Here is a 24,761-nt window from a genome sequence, read left to right on the forward strand (position 1 = left end):
ATAGATAGAATGAATAGTCAGAAACAGATTTCCCAAGGTGGCACAATTTTAAGGTGAATGATTTGGGAAGATGTCAGAGGTCAGTTGTTTACACAGAGATTGGTGGATATGTGGAATGCACTGCCAGTGGTGGTAGTAGAGTTAGATACATTAGGGACATTTAGGCGATTCTTGGGTAGGCACATGGATGACAATAAAATGTAGTGTGTATAGGTTAGTTTGATCTTAGAGTAGGATAAAAGGACGGCACAATATTGAGGGCTGATGGATCTGTACTGTACTGTTCTATATTTTACGTTCTATGTTCTTCTTATTTCAGAAATCCCTTAATGTATTACCTTTACTGTATAACTTCATTGAAATAGGATTTAAAAATTTACTTTGACTGTGCTATTGCTTGTATTAGGCTAACTACTGTTGACTGCTTTCTAGCTGTTGTGAATGCCTTGTATAGTTTTAGCAAAATCTCCCTAATTTTATACTCCATTCGCTTTGACATAAATGCCAATATTCCATTTGCCTTCCCAATGACTTGCTGGAACTTGATGGCTTTTTCGGATTTATGAATGAAGACTTCCAAAGCTTTCTGCTCTGTGCAGCTTTCTGTAGTCTTTTTCCATTGAAATAATATTTAGCTTGTTTTCGACATTACAATACTTTAGAAATACTTCATTTGCTTAATATCACTTTGACCTATCCTGAGGATCGAAAGGAAGTAACAGAATTGGAGTTTAAGTACACCTTACCTTGGCACCATCCTTCACCCTCAGTTCTTCACTGACCTCCTTGACCCCACTGCTCCCTCCCATCTCCAATAGAACTCTGTAATCATCACCATGATTATGGCTGCTTCCAGGGAGCAGCTAATACCCTTGTTCCCTTTACTAATTGTTGATTGCCCAAGAAGTCCTCCTTTAATAATTCTCTTGGACTGGCTCCAGCTTGGCTGCCCTGCTGTTCCCAAGACTATGGCTGAATTTCCACTTTTGTGGCCCCATTCTTCATCCCCAAAACAGTGCAGAGAAAATTCCTGGTCTGAACCGGTCGCAAGATTGTTAACCGATTTGTGTGGCAGGTGATTGACACTTCTTAGGCATGGCTGAATGCAACATTACCAAAGCCCCCTGCACTGATCACATTGCTCCAACTATCTTGAGGGGTGGCTACGTTCTTTATCACCTGACCATCTTTAGCATGTCACCGAGATAACCCATCTCACCTGGGGGTGGACTGGGGGATGATCAGGTCGGGCATGGTCTCATTCAGTCTCAGTGTAGGCTCGGAGGACTGAATGGCCTACTTCTGCTCCTACATATTATGAAGGTCACCTCTTTTTCTTCTAAACTTCAGAGATCGGAAAGCTGTTGTGAAACTTGAAAGGGTTTAGAAATGATTTACAAGGATGTTGCTAGGGTTGGAGAATTTGAGCTATAGGGAGAGATTGAATAGCCTGGGGCTGTTTTTCCCTGGAGCATCGGAGGCTGAGGAGTGACCTTATAGAGGTTTATAAAATCATAAGGGACATGGATAGGATAAATAGACAAAGTCTCTTCCCTGTGGTGGGGAAATCCAGAACTAGAGGCCATAAGTTTAGGGTGAGAGGAGAAAGGTATGAAAGAAACCTAAGAGGCAACTTTTTCTCCCAGAGGGTGGTACAAGTATGGAATGAGCTGCCAGAGGAAGTGATGGAGGCTAGTACAATTGCAACATTTAAAAGGCATCTGGATGGGTATATGAATAGACAGGGTTTGGAGGGATATGGGCCAGGTGCTGGAAGGTGAGACTAGATTAGGTTGGGATATCTGATTGGCATGGATGAGATGTTCCGAAGGATCTGTTTCCGTGCTATACATCTCTATGAATCTACTGATTTTGACAGATATTTTTGGTGGTTCGCCCCGACCCTGTTTTTCCCATAGGCCCTTTTATTTCTACTGCGTGATTTTCTATAACACATGTCGCATGGGAATGCAGCTACCGCATTATTGGAGAACTACCTTGTAAGCAAAAGATTATAGGAAATTAAGGTCCAGGAGAGGATGTGAAAGAGGAGGAAAACAGAATGGGGAGAAGAAAGAGTGACTGAAGGGACAAACAGAGTTGCACTCCATTGCAATGTATAATATAATACCTTAAGATGTGGCATATATTTCAAACCTGCAGTCTTAATCTAACAAATATATTCAGCCTCTAAAATTTCTCCATGAAACAATAAAATTCTGATCACAGCCTACACTTACTCAACAATAAATAAACTGCACTACCTCAAAAAGTGACAACTATAGCCCAGGAGAATACAATTCACAACTCCTGATTCAACACTCATCATTTTGAATAATCTAGTTAACTACTGTTAATCTAGCAAACAATTAAGTAGATAATTAGGGTTAATTAAAAATACAGGTACAAGGTGAACCTCGATTATTCGAATGAGATGGGCAGGCACTATTTCATTCAATAATTGATTATTCGGTTAATCAATTAAATGCCTTTCCTCTGGGACTGGGAGTTTTTAAAATCTGCTCCCCGTTCAGGAGACTGCAACAGCACAAAGCATGAGGACCCTCCCCCCCCCCACAACCCTAGCTGACACCAAACCCCCCCACTCCCCAACCCCTGCCCCCTCTGCGCCCTCATCTCCATCCAGCACTGCCCCACCCCCTCTGCGCCCCCATCCCCGTCCAGCACTGCCTCTGCGTCCCCCTCCCCGTCCAGCAGTGCCCCCTCTGCTGCCCTTTGTGGGGTAAGTCTCCAAATAGCGCGCACACACACCTCTGCCCTGTACAAATTATCTGGGGACGTGTGGAGGGGGGTTTGGACACACCCCTCTGTAGAACTCCAGGAAAAGACTTGAGGGTGGTGGGGGGGGGGGAAGAGAGAGAGGGTGGGAGATCAGGCATTTGGAGACTGTGCCTGTTTAATCACTGTCAACAAAAGAAGCGATCACTCTATGGGGACCATGAGATCTCCTTTGGATAATCTGATTTTCAGATAATTGGTATTTAGATAATTGAGGTTCCTCTGTATAAGGTAATAGGTGGACTGGTATGCAAAAGGAATGGTAAGAGGAGTAGCTGGAGGGCTCTTGTGGCACAGTGGTAGTGTCCATACCCCTTAAGCAGAAAACATGGGTTCAACTCTCACTTCCTCCCGAGTCATGTAGTAATACCTCTGAGCAGGCTGCTTGGAAAATATCTAAGACGGAGTAGCTAATGAACTCTATACTTAAGCCTAAGTGGTGCAGTGGTAGTGCCTCTACCTCTGAGGCAGGAATCCTGAGTTCAATTCCCACCTGCCACAAAAAGTATGTAATAACATCTTTGAAGAGGCTGAATAAAAAAACATTAACTCTATACACAAAGAAAGGTGTTTTAGTTTCTGTCTCACTGACTGACTTGGATCCAATTTGACAACTATGACCAACTTCATCAATGGCATTTATATACAACTGGTGAATCCTGTGATTTAGGTTGAAATGTCACCTCATCTGTGTTCTCCTTTGATACAATCTATTTTCAATATTTTTCTGTTTTAATCATAGGAGGGACATACTTAGAATCTCTTCATAATTTCACCAACATACCAGCTCTTCCAAATGAATAAGTTTACCAATGCCCTCTTGAATCCATTCCAATTCATTGTGATGAAGATACAAACTTTTCAAACTCGTTAAATCCCACAGCTCATCCGGCAACTCCTTTAGTTTATTGTGGCTATGAATTGAAAAGCAGAGAAAAAGGTGTTTCTATCCACATGTTTACATTTTTCAAATACAGATTTACATTTTATGACTTCCTCACAAATGTAATTGTAAAGGTATGATGATGGCATGCTAATTCTGACATTTTAGCAGTCAACATTTTATACAATGCAATCCACACACAAATACTATGAACATATTTCAATAGACAATAGGTGCAGCAGTAGGCCATTTGGCCCTTCAAGCCAGCACCACCATTCATTATGATCATGGCTAATCATCCACAATCAGTATCCTGTTCCAGCCTTATCGCGATAACCCTTGATTCCACTATCTTTAAGAGCTCTATCTATCTCTTTCTTGACAGTATCCAGAAACTTGGCCTCCACTGTCTTTTGGGGCAGAGCATTCCATATATCCACTACTCTCTGGGTGAAGGAGTTTCTCCTCAACTTTACCTCGTTTTTACCTCTGTTCTAGTTGGCCTAACCCTTATTTTTAACCGGTGTCCTCTGGTTCTGGACTCACCCATCAGCGGAAAAATGCTTCCTGCCTCCAGAGTATCCAATTCTTTAATAATCTTATATGTCTCAATCTGATCCCCTCTCATCCTTCTAAACTCAAGTGTACACAAGCCCAGTCGCTCCAATCTTTCAACATATGATAGTCCCGCCATTCTGGGAATTGATCTTGTGAACCTACATTGCACTCCCTCAATTGCCAGAATGCCCTTCCTCAAATTTGGAGAAAAAAACTGCACACAATACTCCAGTTGCAATCTCACCAGGGCCATGTACAGCTGCAGAAGCTAAAATGGACCAATGCCTATTATGATCACAAAATTTTTACATTAAATTATTTTACAAGTGTCACTTGAACCCTTAAAAGTGGTACAAACAATTTGGTTGGCACTTAGGTTAACTGTGATTTGTTGGTATCGTGCTCGTTGAAGTTGACAAGGTGGGGACAGATGCGAGGGCTGGGCCTAGAAGAAAGATGGAGGCGAGTGTGGATGGAGGAGAGTGCGGCAGGGCAGACTGGACAGCTAGTGGGAAGCAATGGCCATTCCTGAAGAAAGGCTTATGCCTGAAACGTCGAATCTCCTGTTCCTTAGATGCTGCCTGACCTGCTGCGCTTTTCCAGCAACACATTTTCAGCTAGTGGGAAGGCAAGCAGGATGTTGAAAGTGAGCGATAAAAGGAATCAAAGAGGGAAGCAAGGCAGGAGACAGTGATGGCAGGTTTGGAGGGCAGGAAGGCTATGTTTGCACCATGCCAAATGAAGAGACTTTAAAAATGTTTACCCAGCCTACAAATATACTAGTCAGCTAGCTAATAAACATATTTTGTCACATAAAATTACTGCTTTTGTTAGTCCACAAGTGACACTAGACTTCAAAAGGGTTCTAGAGACAGGATCAGCAAATGTAAATTGATAGCTGTACCAACTTCCTCAGCTGTTTGATGATAAAGGGGTAGTTAGATATCTACAAAGCGGAAGCCCCTAAACTCAAAACATAATCATACAAGACAATTATACCTCCTAGCCGTTTTATGAGCAGAATTAATTTAACTCCTGTTAATATATCAAGTTGACACTTAACAGTTTGATTAGACATTAAAGGAATCCTTCATAAACTGATCAATACAATAACCGATGCTAACTGGTGCAAATTAAAACATTTACATAATACTCAATTTTTGTCATCAACAGGACTTGAGCTTTGAATTCAGAATCACATGTGGATTTTACTAAGTCAAGAAGGATTGTGAATTTGCATTGTTTCTGAATTTGCACATTTTAAATCAAAATCGGAAATCAGAAAGTTGAATTTTGTTTCCTCATAGAATTGATTGATTGAGCTCTGAAAGGCTGAAAATGTTTTTTTTTAAAAAGACTACATCCACAACAGCAGTAATGATAATAGTCAAAGTCAAACCTCCTGGTAAGCAAAATTCCAGCAAGCAAAGCCAGTAATTGTACTGCAAATAGTCATAAATTTTGATTGTTTAATTAGATGGATAGATCTCATGCCAAGAGGAGGATTATGAGGCCAATAGGGCAAGAAATGAGACACATAAGCCTGTAATTTGGCACGGCATCTGATAGAGTGAGTTTCCCAGCACCATCCGTCATCAGCCATTGAGAAGACTTAATTTGCTGTTGCGCTCACAATGAAGTTAAGACCAATTCAAGCTATTGACCAGAAGCCAACTGAACTTTCCCCACACCTCCAGATGTCCATAGACTAATATAGTGGCTCTTCCATCAAAATGAAGGCTCAGCAACTTGACCTTTTTTTTCCATTTTAAGTGTTTACAAATGCTGAGAGGGTGCTTCTTATTAGTATTCCAGCTCCAAAGACTCACTTGTTAACCTTAATTAGGCAATGAGCACAACCTCTGGCCACTAACCAGTCAATTCAATAAAATTTGATGTCCTTCTGTAGTTCTTAACACATTGCAAAATGAGAAGTGAATAGTCTGTCCCTACTGTTTGGAATCACTAAATTAGCAAATCACTTATACTCAACAAATATTTGGATCACGTGAAAATATTTAAAGACAAACCTGTTTGTCAACAATTTGTTTAGAGTAATTATCTGCCAAATCTTTGATGGCATTGGTGAAAAATGTGAACTAGATTGAAAATTATTTAAGGAAATGACTTAAATGTTTTGCACCAGTACATATCATAGCAAAGTAATTAATATAGGGATAAATAACCAAAAGCAGGATTAAACATTAAATTAAAAAAACATATAATGCTCTTTCAAGGACATTGTCAACTACAGTGAACTTGACTAAATTTAGCATCATGCTTGGTTGCAGTGAAATCAAGTTTTGGTCAGTCCTTAACAGCAATTTAGTAAGCAATGCGAATTAGCTTGTACTATTGCTGTATAAGGTGCTGCCCAGTTTCTGGATTCCCGAGTGCAGGACTAGTCATGTAATCATAGGAAGTGTCAGGGCTCACATTTATAGTCAGCAATGAAAGTTGGGGGGGGAAGAAAGAGAGAGAGAGAGAGAGAGAGAGAAGGGCGGGGGGGTGAGGAAAAGAGAGAGAGAGAGAGAGAGAGAGAGAGGAGGGCGGGGGGGTGAGGAAAGGAGAGGAGGGGAGGGGGTGAAGAGGGAGGAGATGGAGAGAGAGGTGCTATTCTTTGTAGAGTGGTGTGATCTTGATTGGACAAATGACCTGCTCCCACACTGTGGGGATTCTATGAAATGCAATATACAGCTTACTTACAAGAAAATTGTCAAATTCAGGAGTTTAAACCAGTCAATAATGGAAAAAAAACAGCAAATATTTCCATGTCAGTATCATCAATTACTTGGAGGGGAACATTCATTTGAAGGGGGTGGTGTTCCCATGTATCTGCTGCGCTTATCCTGTGGGTTTAGAAGGTATTGTCCAAAGATCCTTGATGCTAGACATTGTACAGTCATCAACAACATACCCGCTTCTGACCACATGATGGAGGGAAAGTAATTATGAACCATCAATAGATGGTGGGCCCCATGATGTTATTTTGAGGGACCCTCTGAAAATGTTTTGGAGCTGAGATGATTGACCTCCATTATTTCCACAACCATCTTCCATTCTGGCAGGTAGGTATCCTCCAAATTTCCATTGAAACTAGTTTTGTTAGGGCTTCCTGATGCCACTCAGTCAAATGTGATCTTAATGTCAAGAGCAAGAGCAGTAACTCTCACTTCATCTTTGGTACTGTCAATGTTTGAAACAAGGTTGTAATGAGATCAGGTGCTGAGTAACCATGACAAAACTCAAGCTGAGCATCCGTGAGCATTTGACTAAGCCAGTGCTGTGTTGTTGGTAGCATTGTTGGTGATGAATTCAATCACTTAACTGGAGTAGTTGGCTTGTGGTGCAACAAGTTCTGGAGCACAAGTCTGCGGTACTATTGCCAGAATGTCATCAGTCCGCATAGCCTTTACAGAATCCAGGGCTTTCAGTCACTTCTTGATCATCACATGGAATATATCAAATTGGCTCAAGTTTAGCATCTGTGATGCTGATAATCTCTGGAAAAGTCCAAAATGTATCAACCTCTCAGCACTACTGATTAAAGGTCGTTCTAAATGCTTCAGCATCATGTTTTGCATTTGTGAATCACAATGAACAATTAAGCAATTCACAACTGGATGTGACAGGTCTGCAGTGCTTAGATCTGATCTATTGGTTATGGAATCATTTAACTATCATTACTTGCTACCATTTGTTTGACATGCAAGAAATCTTGTATTGTTGCTTCAGCAGTTTGACATCTCATTTTCAGGTATGTCTGGTACTGTACTAAAAACAAAATGTTGGAGAAATTCAACAGGAAGTTTCCTTGCCCCTATCTGACCTAATGATGAGATGACATGGAGTCCAGAGTCAGTGTGACTTTAAGCAGTAATTTATTTATATTAATTCACTAAAAGATTAACTGAAAGTCTGAAGTGAAGCTGAATCCTTCTTTGCAACATCAGCACCAACATTAATATGAATCTGGAATTCTTTCAAGATTCCTTTGTTTTGATTTTTCACCATCTTGCTTACTTCATTGTAAACTTTAAAATTCCACTACAACTTCATTTATCTCAATGGTGCCATATTTACTTTATTTCTTATTTTACTCACTATTTATTCATCAAAATGGAGCATTTTGCCATTCCACAAAGTTCATCAGGGCCAGACAGATTGTTCAACTCTAATTAGAACTTAATTCACAGGTTAAAAAAAGTGTACTCCATCAACAAGGGAAAACTGATTTTGAAGTTTTCTTACAGCAAGACTAGAAGTTGAAAATGGAAGTTTATATTAATTAAGATTTTAACGAGAGACTTCAAAAAACAACCATACAATAGAAGAGCAGGGCATCAATAACAGCATCTTCTGAACTTCTGCATGAGTGCAGATCCCAGAAAGGCTTCACAGATGTAATGACTGCAGGTATGAGAAACACAAGCAGTTTGCTGTCATTACACACATTGAAGTCCTGGTCATTATTGCCAAAAGACACAGAAATAAACTACAAAGACAATCCCAGCTGCTAAAACTTTAAAATGAGAAAATTAGTGAATTTGAATTTTATTTTTTAAAAATATATAACAGGCAACCTAAAGTTTAAAAAATTACTAACAAAATATGACTAAACTGATCGAAGTAAATTATTATATTTACTATTTTAAATAGCAGACTACACATTTTAAAAATTGAGAAGTATGGTGAAACATTCTTATCCAGAAGGGAATAAACCTGCAACCTACATTAGATGGGAAATGTCACAGATGTGGATAATGTAAATGTGTCTTAGACATAGATTATTATGAACTTTTTATTTCCTTGTTTTTCTAATTTTTTTCTAAGAATATGTACCTAGGTACATGTGTACCCAAGATGACATCGTAAATGGCAACTTGTAAACTTATCACTGTACAGTCGGATCTACTTTAACATGTGTTTCTTCAGCGCAAATTGGTTTTAATGCGCTTGAAGAATTTAGACCGTTATTTGTAGAAAACAAACTTTCCTTGCATGTATTGGCTATAACACAATTCCAGCCCCGTTACTTTAAATGGCACAGCTATTGCCCAATTTTCTTACGTGACATCACACAAGAACACAACTGTCATGTTATATCAGAACCGACTGTACTCACATGCGTCCATGTGGCAATAAAGTTAATTCTAATTGTATTTCCAGTGGCAGATAATGAGAAAGTAGATAAATCAGATGCAACAATGATGGGGTAAGTTTATTGGAGCCAATGGATAGATGGACATCCGAAATTAGAGTATAAGTAGACCAACTGACCCTTGTGTCTGTCTGCCATTAAACACGATTCTAGATTAGAGTGGTACTGGAAAAGCACAGTAGTTCAGGCAGCATCCGAGGAGCAGGAATATCGACGTTTCGGGCAAAAGCCCTTCATCAGGAATACAGGCAGAGTGCCTGAAGGGTGGAGAGATAAATGAGAGGAGGGTTGGGGTGGGGAGAAAGTAGCATACATTACAATAGGTGAGTGGGGGTGGAGATCATAGTGATAGCTCAAGGAGGAGGGTGAGGGAAGTTTGAAAAGAGTACAATGGCTGAATGGGGGTGGAATGAAGGTGATAGATCTGAGAGGAGGGTGGAGTGAATAGGTGGAAAGGAAGATAGGCAGGTAGAACAAGTCGTGGGGACAGTGCTGAGCTCAAAGTTTGGAACTGGGGTGAGGTGGGGGAAGGAGAAAATTAGGAAACTGGTAAAGTCCAATTGATGCCCTGGGGTTGATGGGTTCTGAGGCAGGAGATGAAGCGTCCTTTCTCCAGGCGTCAGGTGGTGAGGGAACGGCGAAGGAGGCCCAGGACATCCGTGTCCTCGGTTGAGTGGGAGGGGGAAATTGAAATGTTGGGCCACAGGGCGGTCTGGTTCATTGGTGTGGGTGTCCTGGAGATGTTCCCGAAAGCGCTCTGCTAGGAGGCGCCCAGTCTCCCCAATGTAGAGGAGACTGCATCGGGAGCAACGGATACAATAAATGATATTGGTGGATGTGCAGGTAAAACTTTGATGGATGTGGAAGGCTCCTTTGGAGACTTGGATGGAGGTGAGGGAGGAGGTGTGGGCACAGGTTTTGCAATTCCTGCAGTGGCAGGGGAAGATGCCAGGACAGGACGGTGCGTTGTTGGGGGGCATGGACCTCACCAGGTAGTCACGGAGGGAACGGTCTTTGCGGAAGGTGGAAAGGGGTGGGGAGGGAAACATATCCCTGGTGATGGGGTTCGTTAGGAGGTGGCGGAAATGATTTGGTTTATGCGAAGGTTGGTAGGATGGAAGGTGAGTACCAGGGGGGTTCTGTCCTTGTTACAGTTGGAGGGGTGGGGTCTGAGGGCGGGATGTGGACGAGATGCGTTGGAGGGCGTCTTTAACCACGTGGGAAGCAAAATTGTGGTCTCTAAAGGAAGCCATCTAGTGTGTTCTATGGTGGAACTGGTCCTCCTGGGAGCAGATACGGCGGAGGCAGAGGAATTGGGAATACGGGATGGCATTTTTGCAGGAGGCAGGGTGGGAAGAGGTGTAATCCAGGTAGCTGTGGGAGTCAGTGGGTTTGTAAAAAATGTCGGTGTCAAGTCGGTCGTCATTAATGGAGATGGAGAGGTCCAGGAAGGGGAGGGAGGTGTCAGAGATGGTCCAGGTAAATTTAAGGTCAGGGTGAAATATGTTGGTAAAGTTGATGAATTGCTCAACCTCCTCACGGGAGCATGAGGTGGCGCCAATGCAGTCATCGATGTAGCAAAGGAAGAGGTGGGGAGTGGTGCCTGTGTAACTACGGAAGATGGACTGTTCTATGTAGCCAACAAAGAGACAGGCATAGCTGGGCCCCATACAGGTGTCCATGGCTACCCCTTTGGTCTGGAGGAAGTGGGAGAAATTGTTGAGGGTGAGAACCAGTTCGGCCAAACGAATGAGAGTGTCGGTGGAAGGGTACTGTTGGGGAGGTCGGGAGAGGAAGAAATGGAGAGCTTGGAGGCCTTGGTCATGGCGGATGTAGGTGTAGAGGGATTGGATATCCATGGTGAAGAGGCGGCGTTGGGGGCCAGGGAAATGGAAGTCTTGGAGGAGGTGGAGGGCATGGGTGGTGTCTCGAACGTATGTGGGGAGTTCCTAGACTAGGGAAGATAGGACAGTGTCGAGGTAGGTAGAGATGAGTTCAATGGGGCAGGAGCATGCTTAGACAATGGGTCGGCCAGGGTAGTCAGGCTTGTGGATCTTGGGAAGGAGGTAGAACCGGGCAGTGCGGGTTTCCCGGACGATGAGGTTAGAAGCTGTGGGTGGGAGATCTCCTGAGGTTCTGTATGGTCTGGAAGATGATGGTTTGGTGATGGGGTGGGTGGGGTCATGGTCAAGGGGGTGGTAGGAGGTGTCCTCGAGTTGGCGTCTGGCTTCAGTGATGTAGAGGTCAGTGCACCAGATTACCACTGCACCCCCTTTATCTGCTGACTTGATGGTGAGGTCGGGATTGGAGCAGAGGGCAGCATGTTGTGAGGGTGAGAGGTTGGATTGGGGAAAGGGGGTAGACAGGTTGAAGCGGTTAACGTCCCATTGGCAGTTGGAAATGAAGAGGTTGAGGCCAGCAAGGGGTGTCCAGGTGGATGGTGTCTGTTGGAGGCGGGCGAAGGGGTCCTCGGAAGGGGGGTGAGAGTCCTGATTGTAAAAGTAAGCTCGGAGGCGAAGGAAGAAGTATTCGACGTCCCGGCATGTATTAAATTCATTGATGCATGGGCAGAGGGGGATGAAAGTGAGTCCTTTGCCATTAAACAAGATCCTGGCTGAACTGGTTGATCTGTTTTTAATTCCACAGTTCTATCTACTCCCTACAACCTTTGATTTTCTTTAAACAAAAGTATCTCTGTCATAGGAATATCTACTCACCGTACCTCCACTGTCTTCTGAAGTAGCAAGGCCTAAAGTTGCACACCCTCAGAAAAAATTATTTCCTTGTCCTGAAAGCCATTCTTTTTGGATGCCTGTCCTGAAAGGGCAACTCAATTTTAAAACAGTGGCCATTAGTTTTGGACTGACTCAGTAAAGGAAACATTTTACCATGTCCACCTCACCTCCAGATCTCAAAAGGTCTTCTACGTTTGACTGCTGCAGTTCTAACTTGCATGGAATTCTATTTGGTTATTTTATAATAGATAAATTACAACATTTCAAAAACAATTAAATGAATTCACACTTACAGTACCTAATATTGAGCTTCTGCAGTTTTGACAGCTGTCCAATTGCACAAGGTAGGGAACTCAGGAGGTTATCATGGACCTGAAATCATTTGTTCCAAGTCAATAATATGACCTATTGATAAAAATCTGTTATACAGCATATTATTCCATTCAATGCATTTATGATGTACTTTTTTCCTTAAGTAAACATGCATTTTAAGTTGTCTGATTGAGGAACATTTTTCCTTGATGTGTGAATTAGTCATCAATAAAGTGATAAATGCAAACATCCTACTGGAATCCAGCTTAAAAGAATTGACATTTAAAAAAGAAATAGTCAAAAATCAATTCCCTTTTCATTCTAATGGAAAAAAAACAAGGTTTCTAGTGAGTCTTTTACTGAACTTGTTGTATGGTAGAAACATTCACCGTGATTTCAATGGTTTCCTTGAATAGAAATCTCTGAAAAATCAAGTTTTTGACGATACATATTTTATTATATGTTATTTCCCCCATCTTGGAAGCAATAAAAAAGTTTCTTATCCCAAACCATCCTCACTGCCAAAGTAGTACAGCTGTCCCGAAAGTACAAGATTTCATACTTTAAATTTAAAACTGGTACCTTCAATTCCTAGTTGCAGGCAAAAACAACTACTTAGCTACAAGTGTTTTCTTATGTAAATGTCTTTTGGAAACAGTTAAATTGTTACGAATTCTGAAACTGAGTTGATGCTTTTGTTTTTAAACTTGATTATATTTTTCTGTATTAAATTCTTTCAGACTAGTTTTAAAGTAAAGTTACATTCATAATTGATTGGTTTGTCTCCAGTTAGGAATATAGGAACAGGAGTAGGCCATTCAACCTGTCAAGCCTGTTCCACCATTCAATAAGGTCATAGCTGATCAGTGGCCGAACTCCACATACCTGCCTTTGGCCCACATCCCTTAATACCTTTGCTTAACAAAATTTTAATCTGAGATAGATAAATTTAACAATGGTATCTGCATCCATTTGTTGAAGACTGTTCCAAACAGCTACCACTGTGTGTAGAAATGCTTCCTAACATCTCTCCGAACGGTCTGGCCCTAATTCTCAGACTATGTTCCCTAATTCTGGAAGCCACACCAGTGGAAAAAGTCTATCTTTATCTACTTTGTCCTTTCCTGTTCTTATCTTGAAGACTTCAAATCACTTCAACCCTAAACCTTCTAAATTCTAGAGAAAACAGGTCTAATTTGTAAAGTCTATCCTCCTAACTTAACACCTGAACTCCAGGTATCATTCTTGTAAACCTGCATTGTACTCCCTCCAAGGCCAATATATCCTTTCTAAGGTGTAGTGCTCAGATCTGCTCACAGTACTCCAAGTGAGGTCTAACCAGGATTTGCATAGCTGCAGCTTAACTTCTGCATCCATATACTCCAGTTCTCTAAAGACCAGCATTCTTGATTATTTTCTGCACCTAATCATGGTATTTTAAAAGACTATGCACCTAAACCCACAAGTCTTTTTGGACATTCACTGTATTTAACTTCAGACATCTAGAGAGTATTCTGTTCTATCCTTTTTAAATCCAAAATGGATAACCTCATACTTGTTTACTTTGAAATTCATCTGTCATAGATTTGCCTACTCACCTACTCTATCAATATTCCTTCGTAATTTTTTGCTATGACCTACACTATCTATAATGCCACCTAAATTTATGTCATCTGTATATTTGGATATATGATATTGTATGCCATCACCCAAGTTTTTAATAAATAATACAAACCATTGAGGCCCCAACACAAATCCTTTGGGATACCAGTCACATCCTGCCAATTTGAATATCTACTCATTGTCCTTAGTTCCTGCTGACTTCCACTCAACTAATTTCGAAATTGTGTCAGTAATTTGCCTTCTCTTCCTTGGGTTTCTACCTTATGTGGACTTTATCAAATGCCTTCTGGATGCCCATTATAAACAACATCCACAATCATTCTTCTGTCCAATATCTTAATCACCTCAGATGGAAACCGTCAGGTCCATTTCCGTTCCATTAATTTCCTCAGTATTAATACTTTACTTATTTTAATTTTATTCAGTTTCCATCCCAATAATCCACTATAATTTTCTTCAGGACTTACAGCCAGTGTCAGACACACAGAAACAGACCCTTCTGTCCAATCAGTCCACACTGAACATAATCCCAAACTAAACTAGTCCCACCTGCCTGCTGCTGACTCATTTCCCTCCAAATCTTTCCGTTCATGTACTCATCCAAGTGAGTTTTAAATATTGTAACTGTGACTGCATCCACCACTTGCTCAGGAAGTTCATTACACATATGAACCACTCTCTGTAAAAAAATTGTCCCCTCATGCCTTCTTAAAAATCTCTCCTTTCACCTTAAAAATATGTTCCCTAGTCTTGAAATCCACCATCCTTGGGAAAAGACACCTCCCATTAACCCTATATATATATCCCTCATGGTTTTATAAACCTCAGCATGGTCAACTCAAACTCCAAGGCTTCAGTGAAAAAAGTTAGAGACAAAAAAAACTGCACTTGCTGGAATCCAAAGTAGACAGGCAGGAGGCTGAAATCCAGGCAGCATCAGGAGGTGCAGAGGTCAATGTTTCAGGTGTAAACCTTCTTCAGGACTGGGGGTGGGTATGTGGGAGTGGTAAAGCTCAGATTTGAGATGGTTCAGGGAATCCCTTTTGGACTCAGACCTGTAAGCTTCTCTTGGTTCATCCAGAGATCATACTCTTTCGTAGTCTGGAATAAAAATCTCTTATAGACAGTTTATTTAATTTTAGTCACCCAAATAACAACACTGTTACAACATAACAATGATACCTATAAGTCAGATTAGTTTCTAAAACCCAGGAGAATAGAGTACCAGCTCTTCCTTTAAGAGCACACTCAGGCTACTCAAACAGCAAAGAGGGAGATATTATTTGCGAAGCAGAGATTATTTGAATACGGCGACAAGCCTGGCAGGTACTTAGCATACTTTACCAGAAAGCAAAAGGCTCCTCGATCCATTACGTCTATTAGAGAGTGTGCTGGAACCCTGGCTTGTGATCGTAAAAAGATCAATGCAGCCTTTAGAAAGTTCTATTTCTAATTGTATAAGTCGCAAGACTGTGAGGATAGAACAAGGAAGATGGAGTCTTTTTTTAAAAAAATCTGGCCCTCCCGGGCCTAACCTCGGAGCAGGTTTTGTTCTTGAATGCCCCCCGGCAACCCAAGAAGTACAGGAGGTGGTGAGGCAGCTCCAGAGCGACAAAGCGCCCATACCAGACGGATTCCAGGCTGAGTTCTATAAAGAATTTATAGGGGAATTGGTCGGGCCACTTATAAATATGTATAATTATTCACACAGTCAAGGTTGCCTCCTGTCTTCTCTGAGAGAAACAAATATTTCCCTCATTCATAAGAAAGGAAAGACCCCAGATGACTGCTCTTTGTACAGAGCCATATCCTTGTTGAATGTGGATTTTAAAATTCTCTCAAAAATGTTGGCATTAAGACTGGAGAGGATTTTACCATTCATTATAAAAAAGGATCAGATGGGGTTTATAAAGGGTCGCACGTCAACTAATAACGTTAGATGAGTCTTAAATATGGTACCAGCCTGCCAGCAGGGAGCAATACCGGGATTTGTTGTCTCCCTTGATGCAGAGAAGGCATTCGATCAGATAGAATGGCCATATCTCTTTTATATGCTGGAATGGTTTGGTGTTGGAGAGGTCTTTACTAAATGGGTTACAGTATTATATAAGGATCCCAAAACAGCGGTGATTACCAACGGTGTAAGTTCGGATAGCTTTAACGTTGGCAGAGGTTGTCATCAGGGATGCCTTCTCTCATCATTATTATTTAAGCTAGTGATTGAGCTGCTGGTGCAAGCTATACGAACTGACCCTAACATAACGTCTCCGGAGGTTGGATCGGGTAAGCACAATATCACTCTCTATGCGGATGTCATCCTCCTTTTCTTAAATGATCCACTGACATCTGTGCCCTGCTTAATTCAAGTGGTTTACTTATTTGTTTTGGTCTCAGGTTACAAAATCAATTTTATGAAATCGGAGGCTATGCTGCTGGGAGGTCTTACCCGCATTTCCAATTTTCCAAATGGATCCCGTTTCCCCTTTTGGTGATCACTGGGAGGTTTTCTTTACTTAGGTATTTTTATTACTCTGACATTTGGTCAGCTGTATAAAGCCAACTATACACACTTATTAGAGAAAATTAGAAAGGACCTTCAACACTGGGAAGATTTCCCGATATCCTGGCTAGGTAGAATAGCCTTGGTTAAGATGAATATCCTACCTCATCTTTTATACCCTATGAGAATGCTCCCCTTGGTGCTGCTGAGACATGCCCTTCGTAAGCTCTATGGTTGGCTCAGCTCTTTCATTTGGAATCATAGACGGCCCCTTATTAAATTAGAAAAGCTGCAGCTTCCACAAGGAAGGGGTGGGCTGGATTTTCCGGATTTAAGGAGGTACCAATTGAGCTCTCTGTTATCTTACGTAGCTGATTGATTGTGGGTCACAAGAGACCCAATCTGTTTAGATATTGAGACCTCCCAAGCAAAATGTCCCCTCATCAATCTACTATTTATGGACAAGATGAGTGTTATTACGAATCATGGTATTTAATACAATAGGTTTTTTACAATCAAAGCTTGGAGGATAATGTGACAGGATAAGGGTAACCTACAAAAAACCTCCTCTTATACCCCTATAGTGGGAATGTTGGGATTCAGCCAGGGCTGACTGATGCCGTGTTCATAATCTGGAGTCCACAGGTATCTCGTGTCTGGGAGGTCTGTTCGATGGGGAAGTCATGATGTCCTTCGAACAGCTGCGTCAGAAATTTGGGCTGCCTAGCAAGGACCTTTTTCGATAGTTTCAAATACAAGAATTCATACAAGACCACATTGATAATTAATCCTTATAAATCAGATATGGAAAGGAGAGTGCTTCGACTGATGGGTTCGCCCTCTGTCAGTACTCTCTACCACTTACTACGCATCGAAGGACATGAAACGATTATATAAGACTTGGAGTTAAGAAGTGGGGATGAAAATCTCCTTAGAGATGTGGGAAAATGTCTGGGAAAAACGCTAGGAAGATCTCTATCTGTAACAGAACTCAGACTATCCAATTGAAGATACTTCATAGGGCTCACATGGCACCAGAGAGACTTGCAAAGTTCAAGGCAGGAGCATCTCCAATGTGCCCTAAATGCAAAATAGAAATTGGTACCCTCACACATTGTCTGTGGACATGCCATAAGATCCACAGATACTGGGACCGCGTATGGCAAAGATTTTGGGTACGGAGATTGTGTTGGACCCAGTGTCTCTACTTTTGGGTTACCCAAATTTCCACTCTTTGGATGCATCCGGGAGGTAATTATTCACTAATTTCCTTTTGTGCGAGAAAAAACATCTTAGTGAATTGGGTATCCGAAGGTACCCCAGGACTTTCAAATTGGCATAGGATAGTCATGGAATATATCCCCCTTGACTTCCTTACGAATATGGTGCACCAAAAAAACTGAATTATTTTATAGAACATGGCAGCCCTTTTGAACTACATTGACGCAGATATATTGGCCATATTGTTCAGGGCCTTTGCTTAGCCATGGGGATGTTTCTGGCTGGTTCGGGGGCTCCCAGGAGAAAATAAATACAAGTTGTGTTATAACTTGATATAAATTTAGTTTGAATATGTATCTACATTTTTACTTATTTATTTATTTTATTTTTTTTTTAATTGTCAATAATGTACAATATCCTATTTTGTGTTTTGGTAGTTTGTAGAATAGATTAGTAGTTTTTTAAATTTTATATTGGTGCTGTTATTATATTGTAAAGTGGAATACACTATTTTGTACTATATTTGTAATTTTGTAATAAATCTCAAAAATCTTTTCTTTTCAATAAAAAAAAGACAGCTTGTTTGCAGCAATAAGGGAAGTAGCCAGAGAGAGCTCTTAGGGGTAAGAGCTGGCACAGCTACCCTGCTAAAGGCTTTAGAACCTTAGCTCAAGTCTAACTTGTAAGTATCTGTTATACAATAACATTTACTTACCAATGGTATCAAGATAATAATTTAAACTAAACTGTCTGTAACAGTTTTACATTTCAGACTACCTCAGAGTACGATCTCCGGGACAAATCAAGAAAGGCTACAGGTCGTGTCCATCAGGGATTCCCTGAGCCGTCTCAAATAACTATAACAGGGGGAATTTAAATGGGTGGTTCCAGCCTTTCCAACCTTTCTTTATAACTCAAACCTTCCTAACTTGGCATCACCCTGATAGTCTCTTCTGAACCTTCTCTAGCTTAATGATATCCTTTCATCATAACTGCTAATTCCTTTACTGTTCAAAAAAATTACTTACTGAGGAAGCCTCAACTGCTTTACTGAGAAGGGAATTCCATAGATTCCATCTAGAATATGGTTATTAAATTTATCATTCAAACGCACATTCTAAAAGATCATCCTGGAAGTGCTTTAATAGGGAAATGTTTTCCTCATTCCCCCTCACAATAGATGTTGGTTTAATTAGAGAAAGACAACTGCAGCTCAAAATTAAGTTTTAAAAAAATCTACTTTAGTACTAGTAGGATAGTGCAGTACTACAGTAGGACACTAAGATCCATTTTTCTAAGTAATAGACAATATAACCACATATTCTGTACATACTGCATTCAATTCTAACATCGACACCTTAATTATTTTCAATGCTCTATTAGAGTTATATTTACATCAAGCACTGTGAGGGCTGGTAGGAGCTGAATATCCTCCGATAAGCACTGCAGTTTGTTCGATGCCAAGATAAGTTTAGTTAAATCTGTCTGATCCCACCATCGGTCACTTGCAGTAAAGGAGACATTAAAATGGGATTCCTCTGGGGGGTCCACATTTATCCACCATACGCTCTGGGGCACTAAATTAAAATACAGGGAATTTGACAAATAGCAATTACAAAAGAGTTTAAATCTGAACATTCACACACATTGAGTTTTTTCATAATAATGCATCTGCACAAGTGGTGGAAATGAAACAATGCATTTTTAGATCACATCTTTGCATTTAACAAAGATCACAAAAATAAGTACCATTTAAAACTAACCTTAAAATTAGGGAAAAACCTTAAAAGGGCTATACCACCATCCAAGTAAGATGGAGTGCTTATGAAATAAAACTTCATTCCAAATTTAGACACTAGACAAGCATCTCCTTATTTGCAGTATTATTACAGACATGTTTGATGAAGAAATTATCTAAGTTTTAGATTTACATTGTGATGCTTACACATTTTGACATAGTGCACCATAAATTAGCTGACTGACACTCCTCTGGTAGCAAACAAGCATTAATCCATATATCCACCTTTACATTTCCAAATGGGAGTAGCCCTTACAGGAACAAAAAAATGCATTTCTTTAGCATCTTTTTACAATTTCCATACATCCTAAAGTGTTCAGTAGCCAATGAAATACTTTGGAGAAAGTGAGGATAGCAGATGCTGGAGATCTGAGTCAAAAGTGTGGTGCTGGAAAAGCACAGTCAGTCAGGCAGCATCTGAGGACCAGGAGAATCGATCTTTCGGGCATCAGGAATGAGGCTTGTGGGTCGGGGCTGAGAGATAGAAAGGAGGGGGTGGGGTTGGGGCAAATAGCTGGGAAAATGATAGGTGGATAACAGTGAGGGAGAAGGTGATAGGTCAGAGAGGGCAGTGATGGATGGGTCTGGAGAACGGGGCCAAGTTGGAGGCCTGGGACTGGGATGATGAGGGTAGGGAGATGAAGAAGCTGTTGAAATCCACATTTATCCATGTGGTTGCAGGGTCCCAAGGTGGAATATGAGGCGTTCCTCCTCCAGGTGTCAGGTCGTAATGGTTTGGTGGTGGAGGAGGCTCAGGACCTGCATGTCCTTGGCAGAGTAGGAGCGGGAGCTGAAGTGTTCAGCCATCGGGCGGTGGGGTTGTTGGTGCAGGTGTCCCAGAGATGTTCTCCGAAATGATCTGCAATAAAGTGTCTCGTTTCCCAGATGTAGAGGAGACCACACCAAGTGCAATGGATACAATAGATGACATTCGTGAAACACTTTGTCACTGTTATAGAAAATATGGCAATCACTTTTCACTAGGATGGCCAAGTAATCAGTTTTTTGGTGTGACATCAGTGAAGTAGAAACATTTGGCCAGAACATGGGATAACTCTGCAACATCTCTGAAATAGGGTGTCATGCTTTCTTCACCCTACCCCAAAGAAGACAGAACCATGGTTTAGCATCTTACCCGAAGGCTGCTTCATTTGATCTATAATATGATTTTCATACTCAAGTATCTTGAGAACAACTTGAATCTACAATCACCTCACTCAGTGTTTGAGCGCAACCATGGATCCGCAATTAACAGACTTTACTGGACTTGAAAGCTTATTTGGATGCCCTCTGCTACAAACGCTCAACCATCTTTTACAAACACTGTTCTTTTCAAATTAACCATTCGAGTACCGTCAAGCAATATATACGTACTCAAATAACATATTTCGATCGACAAGAAAAAATAAAACAATTGAATTTAAACAAGTTTTAAATATGGGTTTTGAACACGTGTGCATAGACATCACTCACTTGTAAATACAATAGTGAGGGCAAAAAAAATGTATCGTAGACGACAATGTTCACCCTCCCTACAAGAAGTAGCCGACTGGGTAACAGGCCGATTTTGCTGCAGACTTACTTACCTTCACTCAACTCTCTGTTGGAAAGGTTCAGCTGTCCACTTTTCCTGGCCGTTTTAATTAAGCCAGCAGGCACAGGCGCCTCGGTTGCCCGAGGTTGAAATGCTGACCCTGGCCTGCGATTAGCAAACTTGCTGCCCTCCCTTCGAGACATTGAGAGTCGAAGACAGCGCCGTGACTACCCAGCGAACACCGTTCAGAGGTCGGCGACAGGCCGCGGCCGCACCAACCGTCCTTGCTCTTGCGCCCGCGCCAACCGTCGGCTGCGCGCGAGAGAGAGAGCTCGTTGAAGCGGTCCACCCTCCTACTGCAGTTCCCCGCCCAAACACTACCGGTGATGTTGTTTGTGCAGACAAAATTATGGCAGAGTTGGCGCAACTCCCAAGAGACGGCTGATTTTTTTTAGGAAGGATTACATCGTCTTTGTTTTAGAATGCCTCGGTATTCTGTAAGCTTAACCAGCCGAGTGAGGCAAGCTTTGTACCTGCTACAGGAGCAGGTAGGAATAAGGAAGAGGGGTCTCTGACGGCAAAATATGCGAAGTTTTTATCATTATGCCAAAGTGACGGGCTCAAATTGTAGATTATGGTATCAAAATTTACAAAGAATAATGAATTGTGAATATATCTAATAATCAGGACAGCACCAAATTCAGAAACGCATAAACGTCTTCAGAATAAGTAAATGGTTATCACAGCAAAACGTAAAGTAGTTCATTTTGGCAAATGGATTAAGGCATGTGATTGGTATCAAAACACCAGAACATCATTTCCAGAGAATGGAGGAATAAATTACTGAATTTGAAACACATTAGCACTAAAAGTTGACATAAAACCTTGTCAACACCACATTCAAAATATTTTATTTAATTCTGGCATGCAGAAGAATTACGAAATCTTGGTGAAAGTTGAGAAAAATGTTACAAGGATATTACCAGAGATGTAACTGTGAGAAAAAGATGAGCAGGCTGAGGTTCTTTTCACAGACAAAGACATGATAAAAGAGGCCAGGAAGAGGGTTTTCAAATTTATAATATGGTTTGATGAAGTGGATACAGAAAAGCTTTTTAATTCTGAGTGAATCTAAAAGCTTCTTGAGTTCTCGCCTGAAAGCAGGTCCAACCCACAATGCCATGTTCACAACAGTAGGTACAGGAAGGAGGTATCTCCCAAATCCATCCCAACTGGAAGGGGAAGTCAAATGTCTTTGTGAAAAGAGAAACGGAGATAATATTTTGAATCCAGAATGTCTCTTCTTCTTAAGTAATACCAGACACAAATCATTAACTTTCTCTCTCCACAGATGTTGCTAGACGTGCTGAATTTCTCCAGTATTCTGTTTGTTTCAGATTTCCAGCATGCACTATATTTTGCTTTTATATGAATCAAACTCCTTACTCTTGGCACTAATCTGGTGCACATAGCTTTCAGCCAACTGAGCAATGACAGCAGGAGACCTAACTGGAATATAAGCAGAACATGCAAGCTTCTGCGTACACTAGCAGATACGCAAGGCCTCAGTTAACATGGTTAAATCACCTGATGAAGGAGCGACGCTCCGAAAGCTAGTGTGCTTCCAATTAAACCTGTCGGACTATAACCTGGTGTTGTGTGATTTTTAACTTTGTACACCCCAGTCCGACACCGACATCTCCAAATCAGTTAACATGTTATGTGTACAAAGGCATCTCTGAGAGGTTAACACTCCCTCAGTACTGCAGTGAAGTGCCTGATTACACCTTGTGTTCAAGTCCCTGAAGTGATATTTGACCCCAGTGAATCAACATTAACATCAAGAATGTCTATAAAGTGAGAAAAAGCAACAAAAACAGGGCTTATGTAGAGCATAACAAAACTTATTTCCTTATAATTTTGATATCTTACAGAAAAAAAATAAATAAAGTTAAATGGTGAATATAATAAAAAAGAAAGTGCACGTTTCATTAATATTTTGTGAACATAATATATAAAATAAAAATATACTATTATGTCATAAAAGTTAATGGAAATATTTATATTTGTAGAATCATAACAGAGTGGAAGAATATCAGTCAGCCTAGCAAATCTGCATCCAAAGAGTGTTCCACCCAGACTCAGCTTCCTGCTGCATCCCCATAACACCGGACTTAGCAAGGTTACACATCCCTGGACACTGCAAACAATTTTAGCATGTCCAATCCACCAAGCCTGCACATCTATGGACTGTGGGAGGAAACCAGAAGACATGGCAGAAACTCATGCAGACACGGGGAGAATGTACAATCTCCACCCAGTCACTCAAGGCTGGAATCGTACCCGAATCCCTGCCACTGTTAGGCAGCATTGCTAACCACTGAACCACCATGCCCGAGGACTGTTTTGTGCACGCAATGTTTCTGGAGCTTTTTTGTTGCAAAGCATGCTGACAACTTTTGATGGCAGTCCATGTATTTAACAAACAAAATATTGTCACTCACTTCCCAGTAGCAGAAGAAGCCTTAAGGTTGTTGAAAATGATCTGTGCTGAATACTTTTGCAAGCTCATTTGCTAACTTTATGAGAGACAAATAAAAACTCCAGATGCTGGAATCCAAGGTAGACAAACAGTGGGGCTGAAAGAACACAGCAACCCAGGCAGCATCAGGAGATGGAGAAGTCAATGTTTCAGATGTAACCTTCCTTTAGGACTGAAAAGTTGATTTCTCCACCTCCTGATGCTGCCTGGGTTGCTGTGTTCTTCCAGCCTCCTGCTTGTCTACACATTCACTAACTTTAAGCAGACAGTTGTCAATCTGAACTTGGAAAGAAAATCAGTGATTTTATATCATTATATTGAGAAATTGTAAACAAGACAAAATGCATATGACATAGCCATTTCATTTATTATTCTACGAAATATATTTGACGAAAAATATTTTTAGTTTCCCAACATTGTCAATTTCTAAGACTTACCTCTCTTTAGAACTCCTCAAGGGTAGTAATATCTGGATTACCCCCAGTGCTACAAGCTAGTCGGGGTAGGAATAGGAGGATAGAGCAGATGAATGCATGGCTGAGGAGCTGGTGTATGGGAGAAGGATTCACATTTTTGGATCATTGGAATCTCTTTTGGGGTAGAAGTGACCTGTACAAGAAGGACGGATTGCACCTAAATTGGAACGGGACGAATATACTGGCAGGGAGATTTGCTAGAACTACGCGGGAGGATTTAAACTTGTAAGGTGGGGGGTAGGGAAGGGGACCCAGGGAGATAGTGAGGAAAAAGATCAATCTGAGACTGCTACAGTTGAGAGCAGAAGTGAGTCAAACAGTCAGGGACAAGGTAGGACTAATAAACTGCATTTATTTCAATGCAAGGGGCCTAACAGGGAAGGCAGATGAACTCAGAGCATGGTTAGGAACATGAGACTGGGATATCATAGCAATTACAGAAACGTGGCTCAGGGATGAGCAGGACTGGCAGCCTAATGTTCCAGGATACAAATGCTACAGGAAAGATCGAAAGGGAGGTAAGAGAGGAGGGGGAGTGGCATTTTTGATAAGGGATAACATTACAGCTGTGCTGAGGGAGGATATTTCCGGAAATATATCCAGGGAAGATATTTGGGTG

At 41.2% G+C, this 24,761-nt stretch overlaps 2 protein-coding genes across 3 annotated transcripts in view; one reads left to right on the forward strand and one right to left on the reverse strand.

The window, feature by feature from the left end:
* lrrc40 (leucine rich repeat containing 40) overlaps nucleotides 1-21,582 on the reverse strand; it is a 71,420-nt gene extending 49,838 nt beyond the window's left edge. Inside the window, exons 1-4 of one of the 2 annotated variants that reach the window (XM_060830405.1) lie at nucleotides 21,177-21,582; nucleotides 19,188-19,369; nucleotides 12,435-12,508; nucleotides 3,584-3,713 (exon numbers count right to left, since the gene is read on the reverse strand). In XM_060830405.1, coding sequence (XP_060686388.1) covers nucleotides 3,584-3,713; nucleotides 12,435-12,508; nucleotides 19,188-19,369; nucleotides 21,177-21,327 — 537 coding nt within the window. In that variant the 5' untranslated portion in view covers nucleotides 21,328-21,582. The remainder of the gene's footprint in view (nucleotides 1-3,583; nucleotides 3,714-12,434; nucleotides 12,509-19,187; nucleotides 19,370-21,176) is intronic. The other variant, XM_060830404.1, reaches the window with a different exon arrangement.
* The window catches only part of srsf11 (serine and arginine rich splicing factor 11), a 40,742-nt gene continuing 37,523 nt past the window's right edge, over nucleotides 21,543-24,761 (forward strand). The window contains exon 1 of the mRNA XM_060830406.1: nucleotides 21,543-21,672. The gene's annotated coding sequence lies outside the window, so the exon portion shown is untranslated. The remainder of the gene's footprint in view (nucleotides 21,673-24,761) is intronic.

The sequence above is a fragment of the Hemiscyllium ocellatum genome, chromosome 9 (genome assembly GCF_020745735.1).
Source record: "Hemiscyllium ocellatum isolate sHemOce1 chromosome 9, sHemOce1.pat.X.cur, whole genome shotgun sequence".
In the NCBI taxonomy this organism is placed as follows: Eukaryota; Metazoa; Chordata; class Chondrichthyes; order Orectolobiformes; family Hemiscylliidae; genus Hemiscyllium; species Hemiscyllium ocellatum.